Raw genomic sequence first — 16557 nt, 5'->3', positions numbered from 1 at the left:
TGTTTGTTTGTTTTTATTGCCATACCAGCATATATAGCTATTTTCATGGCAAGATCAATGCATTTTAAAAGAAACAAATAGTAGTAACATACAGTAATATTTAAAAACAACAATTGACCCACCTCATCATCATAACAAACATTATATAAGAATTATATAAAAAAAAAGTAAGATTATTCCTGGTGAAATGTTTCTGAAAACATCCATTAGTAAACTTTCTGAGTAAAAACGTTGCCAAGTGGCATATAAAGCAGTACATTCAAACAAAATCTGCTTTATAGATAGATGAGACAAAAATTACATGTTGGTGGTATATCAAATGTGACAAGTTGCACAACCTGAAGTTGGTTGCTCGAGGTGACATGTAAAATGAATCTTTCCTTGTGAGGTTTGAACCAACGACATTGCGTTACCAGCTCTGATCTTCAACCACTACACCACCTCACACATTCACATGAATGTAGACAGAAACAACACAAGATTCGACAAATACCTCTCCAAGTGCAGGTTCTTGGTCTCCAAGCCCCACAATGAGGATGCAGTCAGCTTGTCGGATGCAGCGTTGAGTCCATGGGGTCATACCGCTGTCCGTCTGATACAGCACTATACGATTAATGTCCTCCTGCTGAGCCAACCAACCTGACAACCTGTACTCATGGATGCTAGAGGAAGAGACGCATTTCAGATTACAATGAGATATGAGAACGAATGAGATGTGAGAATGAGACGTTCTGATCTCATATTTATATACCTGTCCAAAGCAGAAGCGCCAAGTCTCTCTCTGATGATTTCACTGGTTAGCAGCAGGGTTGGTCCTGATTGAAGAATGAGAATTTGTTAAGGCCCAGATATACTTCAAGTGAAATCGAAGAATGCACTGGCGTGAAGTGAAGTTTATCTCTAAGTGAAAAACGAATAACTTCGCCGTGAGTCCAGTATATAAGTGCCTTTAGATTATGTGTCTAGATCATGGGCTTTAAATGTCAATAAGTGCTTTAGTGTACCTATGGCGCTGAGAGCGTGGCTAAGCTCCAAATTGAAGGCATTGATTGGCACATCATCACAAACAGGAAGCACGGCCACAGTGGAGAGATTACTGGCTGGGTTAGTGACGTCCGGACTGGACGCCATGCTTGGCAGACCCAGCGCAGTGCCTAGAAGAAAGGAAAGACATTGTCAAAGTTTGTTTAAACACACAAAAAAGCTCTGCTTCATGTTCATTGGCTTACTAGTTTTATCTAAAACTATGACCTGACCATAACTCCTCTCCTTTTCTCTCCCAAGAATATGTTTCTTCTCTATGGTCAACTTTACTGACGCTTTTGAAGCGAGTTGACTGACTAACGTTTGGTTTTTGGGCTAAACGTACTAGAGAAAGGTCCACGGGGCTGTTGGAGGTTTCCCAAAATCTTCTGCCCCAGCAGATGGATCAAGCGCGTCACCACCTGTGGGTATCTTCTCTTAATATTGTTGAGCGTTCCTTCTGGAAGCTTCACCAGCTCAGTATCTCTGACGGCATGGACCGTGGTGGCACGAGGCTGCCTTGTCAAAGCTTCCACCTGAGAGGAAATATACAAAACTTAGGGTTAGCCATAGTTTAGCAATCCTTAGACCATAAAACTAGGGTTCATGTCAGAGCTCTAGGTACTCACAACTCCGATGAGATCTCCTCGTCCGTACTCTCCGACTAGCTCTTTCTTCCCATTGGCTTTTCGAATGACAGAACGCAGTCGTCCATTCAGCACAATATAGGTGCAGTCTGACTGATCGTCCTGCCTACAGAACACAACAAATGTAATGAGCAATTTGTTGGGTTTTTTTTCAATAGTAGGGATGCATTAAATCGATTAAAAGTGACAGTAAAGACATTTATAATGTTTTAAAATATTTCTATTTCAAATAAACGCTGTTCTTTTGAACTTTCTATTAATCAAAGAATCCTACAAAATGCATCACAGTTTCCACAAAAATATTAAGCAGCACAACAAGAAATAAGAAATGTTTCTTGAGCACCATATCAGCATATTATAATGATTTCTGAAGGATCATGTGACACTGAAGACTGGAGTAATGATGCTGAAAATTCAGCTTTGCAAAAATATATTCAAATAGAAAAAAAAAAATCAAATTGTTGCACATTTGCATAAAAAAATCTGATTGCAGATTTACGGAAGCCCTGAACCGCAACGTAAAAAAAAAAAAAAAAAAAAATCTGTTAAAAAATAAATATATATATAAAAAAAAAAAACTAGCATTTCGAGATTAAAGTCGAAACATTTCGAGATTAAAGTCGAAACATTTCGAGAGTACGAGAATACAGTCTTCCGTGGAAGTTGCGTGTTTTGCTTGCCATTGTTTCACATTGCCGCACACACAGGCATTCATAATGGTGCATAGCGAGTGTTTCACACTGTGTGTGTGTGTGTTTTGTTTCAACAAAAGGAAATTCAACAGGTGCCAATCTACCAGCATTAGGCTACCATTATAGGACGTTATAAAATATACTGCGCCGGAATAGACTCTAGCCTATAGGAAAACCAACCCGGAAAACACTTTTCAGACTGGATGGAGATATCCAGCTTTATGAATGAATGAATGAATGAATGAATGAATGAATGAATGAATGATTGAATGAATGAATGAATGAATGAATGAGGCATTTATATAGCGCTTTCATATGTCTACACTCAAAGCGCTTTACAATCATATCAGAGAATCTCTCCTCAACCGCCATTAGTGGTTATTAAATCTGAGGAAATAATGGGATCCGGCCAAATGATTGGATACAGAATGATAAAATGTATCCAGAACGGTGAAGAGGGAGACAGAACGGTTACTGTTGTGTTCTCGACCCAGATAGTGTTGCCTAGACGAGCACGAAAACATTTAAAAAACACTGCCACATAAAGTTTGGACCATTGTGATACCTACTCCGGCGGAGTCTGTGCGCTCGTCTATAGGCAACGCCATGGTAATTCTTGTTGGTAGATTAGCACCTGTGTAGAATTTTGTTGAAAGCCCAGATAACACACACACACGCGCGCTCTGAGCCAGTGGACGCGCACTGTTATGAATGCACACACTTCTATGGAAGACTGTATTATCGTAATGTTTCGACTTTAATCTCGAAATGTTTCGACTTTAATCTCGAAATGTTTCGACTTTAATCTCGAAATGTTTCGACTTTAATCTCGAAATGTTTCGACTTTAATCTCGAAATGTTTCGACTTTAATCTCGAAATGTTTCGACTTTAATCTCAAATGTTTCGACTTTAATCTCGAAATGCTAATTTTTTTTTTCTGTTTTTTTTTTTTTTTTTACGTTGCGGTTTCGACTTTAATCTCGAAATATTTCGACTTTAATCTCGAAATGCTAGTTGTTGTTTTTTTTACGTTGCGGTTCAGGGCTTCCGTACAGATTAAAATAGCATTAAAAAATAAATATTCTAAAGATTAAAATGTTGAATTATCAAATCAACAACTTATTATTAAAACAAATTACACTGTACATTTGCACTATTACCTGTGATTGTTGTCAGCCATTAATTAATAACAATTAGCAATTAATTAATAACAGTTAAGTTCAGTTCAGTAAAAAAAAAAAAAAAACAGGAGAGCATGATGGTACCGATACAGGGCCCGTCCAGCTTCAACAGCCATCCAGTCGATGGCAAAATCCATCTGTCGTACAAACGGGGACATGCGGATAGCCACGGTGTGAGCTGCACTGAGAACAACACTAGGCTGCTCACGCATGATCCTACAGGGGGCAGCACAAACACAGACGATATTACCAAAACTGCTCACTGGATGTAGATTTCTTATATGTTCTTATAAGATTCATGGTTGCACTTTATTTTACAAATGCAGTGCACAAAAGTACTGAGCAATTTAATGTAGCTACACAGGATCACGGTAAGGTTAAGTATATAGTACCTAGTTATTACCCAGTTAGTGTCATTACTACAATAAGTACATAAAATGTGCATGCAGAACAGGACTGTAAAATAAAGTTCTACCAGATTTGCAATGGCTAGAGTGCCATTCGATAAACTGAAAGAGTCAAATCAGCTGCAGGACTGTATGGAAACACTCACTCATAGAAGTCGGATTTGGAGATCTTGAGGAAGGTGCAGTCCCGCTCAGCCTTGATGGTGAAGATGAGCGGCTCTCCTGTGAGTACAGCCAGCTGACCTACCATCTCACCCGGCTTGGTCACGAACAGACACACTGCTTCCTGCTTGTCGATCATCTTCTGAAAGACGTGAAGACAGCCAGAGAGGACAAAATGCAGACTCACATCCTAAAGAAAACAGGATCACAAAGAAGAAATTTGAGTATACATGGAGTGATAATGTGGAACTAAATAAAGATGACCAATCAACTGTTCATACCGTCAGTTCAAATCCAATTTTTGTGTATATCAGATCATATTTAGCAAGTGTTAATGGCAAAAAAAATCCGGTTCAAGCTAAATTTATATCAAACCTAATTTCTGGAAATCCATTTCAGTCTGACCGCTCTGATTGGATTTTGCATTGTTTTTTTGTTTTTTTTTGCTTATGTTTCTTTCTCACGTCACATAAAACATATCAGATGTCTTTGCAGAAACAAAGTTGTGTTGTTCTTGATGTGCACTTGTGCAGGTTGAGGAAACAAAGAAATAAAACCCTTGAAAGAAGTATTTGTCATAGAAACGAACGCAGAAATCCTGGAAAACGAAAGAGTGCCACGGGACAACACACAAATCGGATCTGAACAGCGGCGATACACAGTGTGGACAGTCAATAATTTAGATCAGATTCATATCCGATATATCAATATAATCGGACTGGGACTGACAGTGTGAACATAGTCCTAGGCTAGAAGGAAATACAAGCATTTCTTTAATACAAGAGATATAAGGTTCGCCAACAAAATTAGGCAACAGAGGAAGAAAGGAAAGGAGATTAGAGAGGATGAGCACCTGGTCTCCCTGTCTGGCTAACACAGATCCAGCTTTAGCATGATGAAACGTCACCCTCCCATTGAGCAGCGTAGGGTCCTGATGATGAAAGAGAGCATATGAGGAAAGAGACACAGGTGTGACCGTCAGAAATCAGAAGAAAACTAAAGTACACGTGAGACTGCTTCGTTTTGCTGGACAATGACCTGTACCAAACAAACACAGATATAATGTACCTCAATCCTCATGAGTTTGAGAATCTCTTTCTGGGCCTCCTCGAACACTGTAGCGTTGGGTCGTCCTTGAAACGGGCAAAAAATGTTCTCCATCCCTGCCTCCTCCTCAGGATACAAATACACACCCGAAGGAACCTCGTCCACCGTCACCTTCCTCTCACGCTGCTCCTGAGACACCGAAAACAAGCATGATGTCTTTACATTTTAATGTTTCAAATCTTTTTGTCTGGCACGTTTCAACCTAAAATCAAAAGATGCAATTTTTTTCTACTTCTTATTCTCAATGATGATTATCATTCGACTCCTGATACTGTAATACAAAAAATATGTTGTTAATAGGTTAAAATATGTGTAAAAAAACTCACTCGTGTGAAAGCAGGCGGAGTGGGAGCTCCATCTTCTGCAGATACAGAGATACGGCCTCGCTCATATGCCATGTCGAAATCTGAACGCAGACTCTTCTGCATTCCTGTACCACACACACACATAAGAGGTTATGAAATGGTCAGCAAGTATGACACCAATACACTTTAAATTTCTATACATGTTTCTATATTATATCAATTTAATATTTTTTAAAATGTAATTTATTCTTGTGATTTCAAAGCCGAATTTTCAGCATCATTACTCCAGTCTTTAGAGTCACATGATCCTTCAGAAATCATTCATTCTAATATGATGATTTGCTGCTCAAAAAAAAAACATATCATCAATGTTGAAAACAGTTGTGCTGCTTAATATTTTAGTTTTTCAGGATTCTTTGATGAACAGAAAGTTAATTTATTTGAACTAGAATTTTTTTGTAAAACACAAGCACTTACCCGCGATGTCGACTGGCATGGATATGGTCCTACTGAGGGTTGGTATAGTGCTGCCATCCTTCCCATGATCCCCACCTGCAATAGACAGAACAGACGTAAAGGCTTCATATCACTCAACACAAATACCTAGATAAGCGACATCATGCCTGACTCACACTGCAAAGTGTTTTACATAATTAGGGAAGGATTCTTAAACAAATGAACAAACCAATGCTTATCAAGATTGATGACATGCAAAATTCGCTATCACATGGTCTGATTTTCAGAAGTGCGAAATCTACAGAACTATTAGTGTGAGGCATCCTTAATAAAGTGCAACAAACATATATACAAACATTTAAGTTTTTGAGAGCGTATTATTTTTTTATATTATAATAGTTTACAGTACCGTAAAAAAAAGTAAAATAAAATAAAAATTTATATTTATAATTTTATTAAAAATATTATACTTTTTTAATCAATCTATTTTTAAGACTAGTAAAATGTTTTGCATTGTGATATTATTCATTAGATTCTCATTAATTGATACACAGTAGAGAATATAAGTAATATATAAATATTTACTTGCATTAAAGTAAAAGAAAACAAAGTTTACATGTAAATAAGTGAGAATTATGATATTATGCCTCACCAGTAGCATTCTGGACAGCGGCCTCACGGTGTTTATCAGGAACGGTGAGACTGCCGAAGCGTTTGCTGTGTCGCACGGGACTGGAGCGTGTCGGATGAGGAGAGAGAGGAGAGGGACGAGGCTGCATTTCCTAAAGGAAGACAGACAGAAAGGAAAGTAAAATAAAAAATACCTGAAAAACACTTACAATACAGCCATTCATGAGAAAGAAAGTGTGTGTGCATCGAGTGCAGTGTTGAGCATGTTACTTAAAAAAAGTAATTAGTTATAGTTACTAGTTACTTCTCACAAATAGTAACTGAGTTAGTAACTGAGTTTCATCATTATAAAAGTAACTAATTACCAGAGAAAGTAACTATTGCATTACTTAAAAAAAAAAAAAAATCAAATAGGCCTATGTCAAATAATTTGGATGCCCCCAGTATTAAATATGTTAAATTAATGAAATGGACACTTAGTGTAGATTAGTGTTTAATGTTTTATAATAATAATTTATTCTATTTTAATGTTGCTGTGGGACAATGTGAGAGACGCCTATTAAATTCAATACTATTCTAAATATTAGCATTACTATAGTAGAACAATAAAACATCATGGTTTATACTTTATATCGCACAGTATTTTTAAAGTTTAAATATACATTATGCTTCTTAAGAAATGTACCAAAAATGAATAAATAATAATAAAAAATATACACACTCTTTGTGCATTTTAAAATGATAAAACTGTTACACAACTTCACAACTAGTAGACATACTGTAGCCTAAGTATTTTCTTCCTAACAAAAGTAAACAGTTTAACAAGTGCTCTCTCAATATAATACTGAACAATTTACCAAAAAAAATATATATAATACTAAAATATAATATTTTGGGGGTTTATTTTTATAACCTATAGCGAACGTCATCATCAGAGGTTATTTAAGCCAAATTCTAGACATGTTTGCCGCACGTGTTTACAACCGATCAAACAAAGATGTTTTCTGTGTTATAGATTTTATTTGTATAACCATGTAAATTAATTAACGTTGCAGATGATTCCAATAGGCTATAGATAATGCTGTCTAATGCTGAAATATGTCATTTATTTAAAAAACAAACTATATAATGCTCGGACACCCTCGGTCTCTCTTGCGCAACTGTTGAGCGCGCTCACGGACGCACTCGGTCTCTCTCGCGCATTGAGCGCGCTCGCGCCGTTCGCTTCGCTTTTGTCCACTCCGGCGCCTCATAAACACACACACACCAGAGAAAAAAACTTTGCAGGTCCTATGGCGGAGAGAGAGCCTACTCGGATGAAAACCGCTTCAGTGAGTTCAATTATAGTAACGCCACATTTTTTTTGTCAGTAACGGTAACTGCGTTGTAACGGGGGAAACAGTAATTCGTTTGATTACTCGTTACTGAAAAAGATAACGCCGTTAGTAACGCCGTTTATTTATAACGCCGTTATTCCCATCACTGATCGAGTGTATATGTGTGTTGACTCACATGGCTGAAGAGTTCGTTGGTGAGCCCCAGGTAGTTGTGCAGGGCCAGAACCGTCACTCTCTGAAGACGGACCATGATGATCTGCAGGGATGACACAACAGGAAGCATATTCTCAATTACATCCGGTGTCCTTACAGATAACAACAGAATCTTCTGAGCTGTCTCATAAAGCCAGACCTGAACCACTCGCACAAGACTCTCTGGGTATTTCTCAAAGATGGACAGAAAGGCATCAACAGGCAGTCTGAGGACAGTGGACACTTCTGCCGCTCTCGCAGAGACGGTTTTATACGGTCTCTGGTGACCCTAAAACACACATGCACACAAACGTTCAAACCACTTTCATCCTTGAATTATGCATAATATCCAGAATATGTAATCTCATGTGAGCATTTTCCCATGTAAAGTGTTTTTTTCCCCCAACAAAAATGGCTATTTGACCTTCTTAAGGGAATATTTAAAAGGAAAGAAAAAACAGGAACAGGAAAGGATACGGAAAAAGAGAGAGAATGGTCATTTGATGCATTTTATAAAATAATCATGTTACACAGAGAAAGGAACTGTGGGTGTGACTCACTGTGATGACATCAAGGATGCTAAGTAGACTGTGAACACTGTCTCCAGGGTAAACCTCTTTGACCACTCCATCTTTCCCATCCTAATGAGAGAGAGAGAGAGAGAGAGAGAGAGAGAGAGAGAGAGAGAGAGAGAGAGAGAGAGAGAGAGAGAGAGAGAGAGAGAGAGAGAGAGAGAGAGAGAGAGAGAGAGAGAGAGAGAGAGAGAGGGTCAGTCCAGAGTTATTATTGTTAACTAAAACTAAAATCATAAAAAAATGTTGGTCACGCTATAAAAGGTGTCTTTAACATCTATGTACTTACATCCAAAAAATAAGTACAGTGTACTTATTGTGTTCATGTTGTATTGCAAAACACTTGTGCTGCTATTGAGGTGGGATGTGGGTAAGGTTAGGACAGGTTTAGGTAGGTTTAAGGGTGGGTTAAAAGGGAAGGGAAGAGTCAACACTGTAATTATAGCTGTAATTACACATGTAACTACATGCAAGTACAATGTAAGAACATGTAGGATAAGTGCAATGTATCAAATGATTAATTTAAAGGTTAGTACGTAGTAGTTAAAGACACCTATATAAAGTGGGACCAACATTTTTTTTACTTTTAATAAAATAAAAGTTAACTGAAAATTTTGTTTTGCTTAACTTGAAGTATTAAAATAACTAAAACTTGCACTAAAACTAATACTACAGACATATCAACAAAAATAATAAATATGACAAAAACACAACAATTTACTAAAATTAAATAAAAAAAAATTAATGTAAACGAATACAGAAAATATAAATATAAAAACTAATTCAAAATATAAATAAAATATATAATAGTATATAAATTATACTAAAATAACAGGTTTCGTACAGATACTGTCAAATGAAATTCAAGGACTTTTCAAGCACTACTGTTTTTGGTTTTCCATTTCAAACGGGCTGCAGTGTTCATTTTGCATTAAAAGATTGTATTTGTGTTTTTTTTTTCACACAAAAAATCAAAACTAATTACTTCAAGCACTTTAAGCACCTTGTACGAAACCTGCAAACAATCACATATACATATTGCAGTGCCTTATATTAATTTTGCCACAACAGTGTTGACTCACTCACACACACACACACACACACCTGTCCAGTAAGACACAATTCCAGCTTGCCATCCTGTACTACATATATGCTGCTATCAGGCTGACCGGGTCTGAAGACATATTCACCCTGCTGGAACTGCAGAAACACCATGTGTTTACACAGCTCCAGAAACAACGGCTTCTCAAAGTGACCCAACACGCTGTGGGAGAGAGAAACAGAGACACAAGACCAAATACATAAATTATATGTCATATTTCACATTATAATCCAGTGTCTAATTTCACTCTCGATGTGGAGAAAACTTATATGTAACACAACGACAGCAATGGAAGCGTACCGCACGTTCTTGAGCATGTAGAGCACCTCAGACGGCAGGTGAGAGTTGGCCACGTCAAACTCTGTGAGATCTGCCTCCAGCACTGACGGAGGAGGTTCCTTCATCTGCAGAGTGGGCACTTCCTTCTTAAAGCGCAGGAATCTGAAGGATAGAGGGATGACATGATATGATGCTTGGGAATCTTCTGAGACAATAAAAATAACCAAATAGTGCAGTGCAGGGATGACGTAAAAAACAAAAATGTCGAATTCGCCACTGGTCCGCTTGAGATTTTCCTATGGGGTTTTTCAATTTAAGAGTAAAATAAGGTCTGTGGTAAATATAAGTTGACGATACTTGCACATTTTGTAATACAACGGAAACTGCACACACTCAAACACTAAACGTTCTTATCTAGTTACTTATTAGAAACATAGGTATAAAAACAACAACCTAACAGCATAAAAAATTGCGTTTTCAATATGTTTGTGTGTAATTTACGTTGTAGAGCGAAACAAGTATGGCAAGTTATGTGTATTTGCCTCATTTTACTCATAAATTGAAAAACCCCATAGGAAAATCTTGAGGGAACCACTGGCGAATTAGTCATCTGGGTTTGGTCATCATAAAGACACTACAGAAACTCACTTTTTGGCAATGTTCAGCATCTTCTGTTTCTTTTTGAGGCGGGGCCTGGAGGAGGTGGAGCCAACCAGCGAGGAGGTGGACTGAGACACTTTCCTCATAATCTTCCTCCCATAAAACAAGACTTTGTCTCTTTTACGAAAACGATACTTCGGGGCTTCCTGAGCCTCGAGTTCTGAGAGAACGCACCAAACAAACAAACAAGATAAATAAGATAGATCATTTTTAAAGAGCTTAGAAAAAAGTTATAAAATAAATATCAATTTCACTAATTAGCTTTTCAGAACTAACTTCGGAGCCGCATCCTGCGCAGGACAAAAAATATGAGGACAGCGATGAGAAGGATGGCGACTCCAGCGCCGATTATGATTCCCACCACCTGTACGGAAACGGAAAGAAAGAGAGTGATGTTTAGTATGAGAGATATGTGTATGAGGAACAGTATGAGATACTGTATGTGTCATGAAATCAAAGTTCAAAGGCACAATTCAAAACCAATTTTAATTATGGCTACATTTTCAAAATTGATAATGAATTCAAATTTGTATCTGAAAAATCAAAGTTAGTTTAATATATATATACACAATACTGTTCAAAAGTTTGGGGTCAGTAAGATTTTTTAAACAAAAAATTACTACTTTTAATCAGCCAGATGCATTAAATTGATCAGAAATGACAGTAAAGACATTTATAATGTTACATAAGGTTTCTAAATCAAATAAATGCTGTTGTTTTGAACTTTGTGCTCATCAAAGACTCTTGAAAAATGTATGACGGTTTCCAAAAAAAATATTACGCAGCAACTGTTTTCATCTTCAAAATTGATAAGAAGAAATGTTTCTTGAGCAAAATTCTGCTTTGCCATCAAGGGAATAAATGCATGTTAAAATATATTAAAATAGAAAACCATTAGTTTAAATAGTAATAATATTTATTTCACAATATTACTGTTTTATGATATTTTTAATCAAATAATGGAGAATTCTTTATTTAAAAAAGAAAAAACCTGACCAAAAAATAATATAAGGTTTCAGGAAATACATCATATGTCATGTGTATGATAACATGTTTATTGGTAATTCATAGTGAAAGATGAATTCATATTCCTGCATAAGAATATGATTCAGTGTAATCATGCTGAATGCGTGTTTACTGACCATGCTGGTCTGCAGCTGATCCTCCACTAAACTCTTGATGTTTCCAAATCCGTCCTGCTGTAAAACACACATGATGTTAATATAACCAGATCTGGATGAGAACACAACACCCTGGGGTTAAAAGTGAGAACATGAAAAAAAAAAACAAAAAAAGACTAGCTATAGATCTGGCTCATGATGAACAGAGAGATAATGAACGAGTGAAGGACAGGAAGAGAAATATGCACAAGATAATCCCATATTTTCCTGTCCCTTGATTATGTAAACCTTTCTTCTCTCTCCTTCCTGCCGTCTTTTCTTCAAGCATTCCCACACTTCTACACTCATTCCTTCCCTCTCTCTTTCTCGGCTCATTTATTTTCAATAAAGCATTGTTAAGGCCCACAGTGAATCTGAAGTGAACAGCAGAACTGTGTCTAGCTTCTGAATAATAATGAATCTTGCACACTGCGAAAATCATTTTCTTAAGTATTTTTCTCAATATCAATTTCTTTATATTTCTCAACATCATAAAAACAAGATCAGTTGAGAAGACAATTTGTCTATGATAAAAAGACTATGAAGCTAATTCATCTTTAATTAGGCAGATTTTTCTTGTAAAGCATTTTTGCTGATTTTTGTTTGACAGGGGGGGGGGGACTATTTTCCAATGGGCTAAGAAAAATAAACTATTCCTAATATCTTATGCAGTTGTGCTACGTTTAGTTTAAGGATGTTTACATATTTGTGGATGGGAAAGAAGAAGAGTGTTTTTTGCAGTGAGAATGATGAAAATTAACTTCTAAAATGTTGAAGTACTTTAAAACAGAAGTGGTAGATTTGATCAGGGAACCACATAACCATGTGGATGTTAACACATCCTCTGACTTTATCAAGACATACTTATTTGTGACATCAGAGTGTGCAGAATTTAGAATCTCTCACAAATGTCACTCCCAATTGTGTTACAGGACTATCTGCCCATTGTCTTAAAGGTGCACTTAATTTTTTGTGGGTTATTGAAATATAGTGAGTGAGTAGTGTGATCTCATCAGTACAATGCCCCATGTAAAATAAAAATAGCCTTTTCTAGGCCACAGATATTAATGCACTTCTCATCTTAAAGGGATAGTTCACCCAAAAATGAAAATTCTGTCATCAATTACTCACCCTCGTGTCGTTCAAAACCCATAAGACTCGCAAGTCAAGCAAGTACAGTTAAGCGTCCGTTTACCATATTTGAGTGCTCTATGTATGTTCGCTGATCAATGTTTATATGTGAAAAAAAGGCCTAAATGAAATCATGTAAAACATGACTTCGGAAGGATTTATTTTACGATTTCTTTAGGAACGTCAGATTTTTGTTTGAATAGTCTTTTAAAGTTCGCCTGTGGTGAAAATAAAGCTTTTTATGCTGTTCATTTGTTAAGACAAACCATGTACAAATGAATAAGTCAACACCATTGCTGAGTATTTTTGTCCTTAAAACTACAGTGAACCAAAGACGGTTTGAAATCGCTGGTGTTTCTGACGTCACAAACTACCTTGTAACCAATCACGTCAACGTGTGATCGTCAACGAGTGGATCTCTGAGCTGGTGTGAGTGAGTGGAGGCGGGGCTAATTTGCATATTCATAGAACCGAGTATACTAAATGAAGCAAAAGTTAAAATAAAAATAAAAAATAAAGTTCTATTTTAAGGGATGAAGAAATTGTTTTTCAAGGAAAAAACGTTTACCGGTAAATATGTCATTTTGGTGATCAAAGATGGGGATAAAATTATTGACTGCAGGGGAAATTTAATGGAGTGACAGAAATATTCCTGAAATTTGTGTTTCGAAGATGAATGAAAGTTTGACAGGTTTGGAACAACATGAGAGTGAGTAATTGATGACATAATTTTCATTTTGGGTGAACTAACCCTAAGTGGATGCACATCATTTTAATCATATTTTCCAAAATTACTATAACTTAAGAATTGAAATTATTATTACTTAGTGCACCTGTAATATACCGTAATATAAACTGTTTATATACTTGCTTTGAAAATGAAATGCTTTGATAGGCCACATTCAGTGATGTTTCGTAAGCAAATACACCCTTGCGATTTGTAATCTTTGGACCGAGATATGGATTTGTGCAATTCTGTATTCCTACACCAGGAATCTAGTTGCATCTTCTAAACTCTCACTTTGCCCATCATGACAGAGCTAAAAAAGCACATGATCAGATTAGCTGCAGACAATCTGTCCAGCTACAAAACACAGCTGCCAAGGATCTGCACAAAGAAGATTTGTGAGAGAAGGAAAAGAAGGTGGTAAAACAAAAGTGAACCGCTGCTGATATTGACACGTGAACAGATCGGTGAAAGCGGGGTTGGGTTTGTGAAGGAACGTGAATGAGGTGCAAGGTGCATGATGGGAAAGCAGTGCAGCTGCTTATCTGTAGTATGTGTGAATGAAGACATTCTGCAAAGAAAAAGAGTCCAAAACGTGAGGGATATTCACATTATGCTTAACTATGGTAAATTGCTTTTTTAACTCAGGACCGAGAAACGCTTTACACTAGTAATTTCGCACCAGAGCAGTTGTGGATTCAAAGGTATTAGAGATGCACTGGTCGACCGTCCATAAATTGTTTTTTAGTTTTATTTTAGCCGATCTTCAGGGTTCTCAAGGCTCAGGCATTGGCTGTGAGACACACGCAATTCAACCAGTTCACACGCTCACACGCCACACCGTGTATATCTCACGCTGAAAAGGCAATGCCAACCAAGTTGTCCTGCAAGCTTTATATATAACGTTGTATACGAGGCGCATGCACACAAAGATAAGTTTCCTGCCGCCAGCGCGTCCGCATCTCGGCCAGATTGCGTTCGTTACTAGGCAACTTATAGACGCGCGAAGTCCGCGAACACACACGGAAGTTCGGCTACCGCGACATCGCGCGAACACACGTCGTGATGGAGAAAGTAAGTTGGAAGAAAGCTCGCCTAACATTTTTAGACTAGAACATTTAATATATAGCCCATCGTATACATTATTGATGCAGTCAAAAACTCTACAACTGCTTTGCAACCAGGCCAGAAGCTTTGGCTCAGTTTGGCTAAGGAAATGTTATTGGGTATGGGAAGGAATGAAGATGTATTTCTTCAGTTTATTTTAAATTCTATATTATACTGTATTAATAGTATTTCTAGTTACATTAAGGCTAAAGCAGAGTGCTCTTGGTAATAGTGTATATCCTGTCAAAACATACATTAGCCTAATCATTGCCATTGCATTTGTATTTTTCAAAGATGTCAGGGAAAAATGCAAAAATAATTGTTTTTCCAAACATTTTGGAGCAATTTGTTATATATTTGTAGCCTAATTTTGAAATATAACATTAAAGAGTAGGCCTATATTTGATGTGATGAATTGCTCTGTCATTTATCAGATTTACCAATTGTTATAATTTCAATTTTTGCTGGTTAATTATGAACAATGGGTAAAATTGGGGGCGGGGCTAGGCGGGGGCGGGGCTCCATTTAGGCCCCTCCCCTAACCGCATGTGATCTCACTCCAAGCTTTTGATAAAACTTGAGAACCCTGCGATCTTTGTGTTCGAAAAAATCGGCAACCAGTATCGGAATCGGCCATGAAAAATCATGATCGGTGCATCACTAAATATAAAGTGTACAGTGTAACTAAAACGTAACGGCAAGCTGTTTAACAACAGACAACCTTTCATAAAATACCCCTAAAATATTCCTGCACTTATTACACATATTGACTTTTCCATAGGCCAACAAACTGTTATAAAAACAGACAGCTTGCTTGTTGTGTGCTATACATGTCCAATCAATGCTAGTATTAACCTTTTGAATATGCAAATGAGAACATTAACCAATGGTTTACAAAAAGTGTGAAATTTAAAAAAGTCCACTATTAATTACTTAACCAGAGTAAAGTATGAACAGGGCTAAAAACGGCAATGAACAATTTTAAATGTGAAACGCCCAATAGTCACCCTTTATACAGGAAGCAGATTGGGTTAGATGTTGATAGATAACTGCCATCAAACTCAGAATTTAGGTACTCCATTGCACTCACATTGAAACTTCTGCTAAGCTCAGACTGAGAAGGTCAAGTTTTGTGTATTTGTGGATAAGGAAAAGCATTATGGTGGTTGTGCTCACCTCTGGAGGTTCTGCAGACTCGGGGCTCGATGTGCTCTGTCCCATTCTACCTCAACGCTCAGCTGGGCCATCAACAACAGCCACTGCAACACACAGCAAGACAACAGGCTTAATGCAACATGCAAAGATCACCATCACACATTCAAACAGGACCACTACAGGCTACGCACATATTCAGCTCAAGTCCATGCATATATTCATCTGGATGGATTACTAAAATAAAGAAAATGGCACCAGATTTAAAAAACAGATCATGGATGATGATTGGTCAATACAGCTTCTCAGCCATGCTAAAATACACAATATTATAACAGCCATGGCACACAATTTGCTTAATAGAAAATCTTTTTCTAAAAAGTTGTTCAATTAATATTTTTAATTATGTATTAACCATTTGATTTTACAGTGTTGTTATTGTAAAAAAACTAAATAAAAAAGGGTTTTACAAATTGACAAAGCTGAAACAAAACTAAACATAAGTATTAGATACAACTTAAACTTAA

At 37.0% G+C, this 16557-nt stretch overlaps 1 protein-coding gene across 4 annotated transcripts in view; it reads right to left on the bottom strand.

Annotated features, from left to right (window-relative positions):
• pnpla6 (patatin-like phospholipase domain containing 6) overlaps positions 1-16557 on the bottom strand; it is a 35035-nt gene that overhangs the window by 13751 nt on the left and 4727 nt on the right. For all 4 annotated transcript variants that reach the window (XM_056250459.1, XM_056250458.1, XM_056250462.1 and 1 more), the window contains exons 2-22: positions 16055-16137; positions 11896-11952; positions 11030-11117; positions 10742-10913; positions 10115-10255; positions 9817-9976; positions 8701-8781; positions 8301-8429; positions 8124-8204; positions 6634-6763; positions 6003-6077; positions 5547-5650; positions 5182-5349; positions 4967-5044; positions 4098-4303; positions 3629-3760; positions 1653-1776; positions 1370-1559; positions 1005-1154; positions 752-815; positions 494-662 (exon numbers count right to left, since the gene is read on the bottom strand). In XM_056250459.1, coding sequence (XP_056106434.1) covers positions 494-662; positions 752-815; positions 1005-1154; positions 1370-1559; positions 1653-1776; positions 3629-3760; positions 4098-4303; positions 4967-5044; positions 5182-5349; positions 5547-5650; positions 6003-6077; positions 6634-6763; positions 8124-8204; positions 8301-8429; positions 8701-8781; positions 9817-9976; positions 10115-10255; positions 10742-10913; positions 11030-11117; positions 11896-11952; positions 16055-16099 — 2544 coding nt within the window. In that variant the 5' untranslated portion in view covers positions 16100-16137. The remainder of the gene's footprint in view (positions 1-493; positions 663-751; positions 816-1004; positions 1155-1369; positions 1560-1652; positions 1777-3628; positions 3761-4097; positions 4304-4966; positions 5045-5181; positions 5350-5546; positions 5651-6002; positions 6078-6633; positions 6764-8123; positions 8205-8300; positions 8430-8700; positions 8782-9816; positions 9977-10114; positions 10256-10741; positions 10914-11029; positions 11118-11895; positions 11953-16054; positions 16138-16557) is intronic.

The sequence above is a fragment of the Rhinichthys klamathensis genome, unplaced genomic scaffold (genome assembly GCF_029890125.1).
Source record: "Rhinichthys klamathensis goyatoka isolate OS25496 unplaced genomic scaffold, OSU_Roscu_1.1 h1tg000069l_1, whole genome shotgun sequence".
NCBI classification, from domain to species: Eukaryota; Metazoa; Chordata; class Actinopteri; order Cypriniformes; family Leuciscidae; genus Rhinichthys; species Rhinichthys klamathensis.
This window is presented reverse-complemented; position numbering and strand designations above follow the sequence as displayed.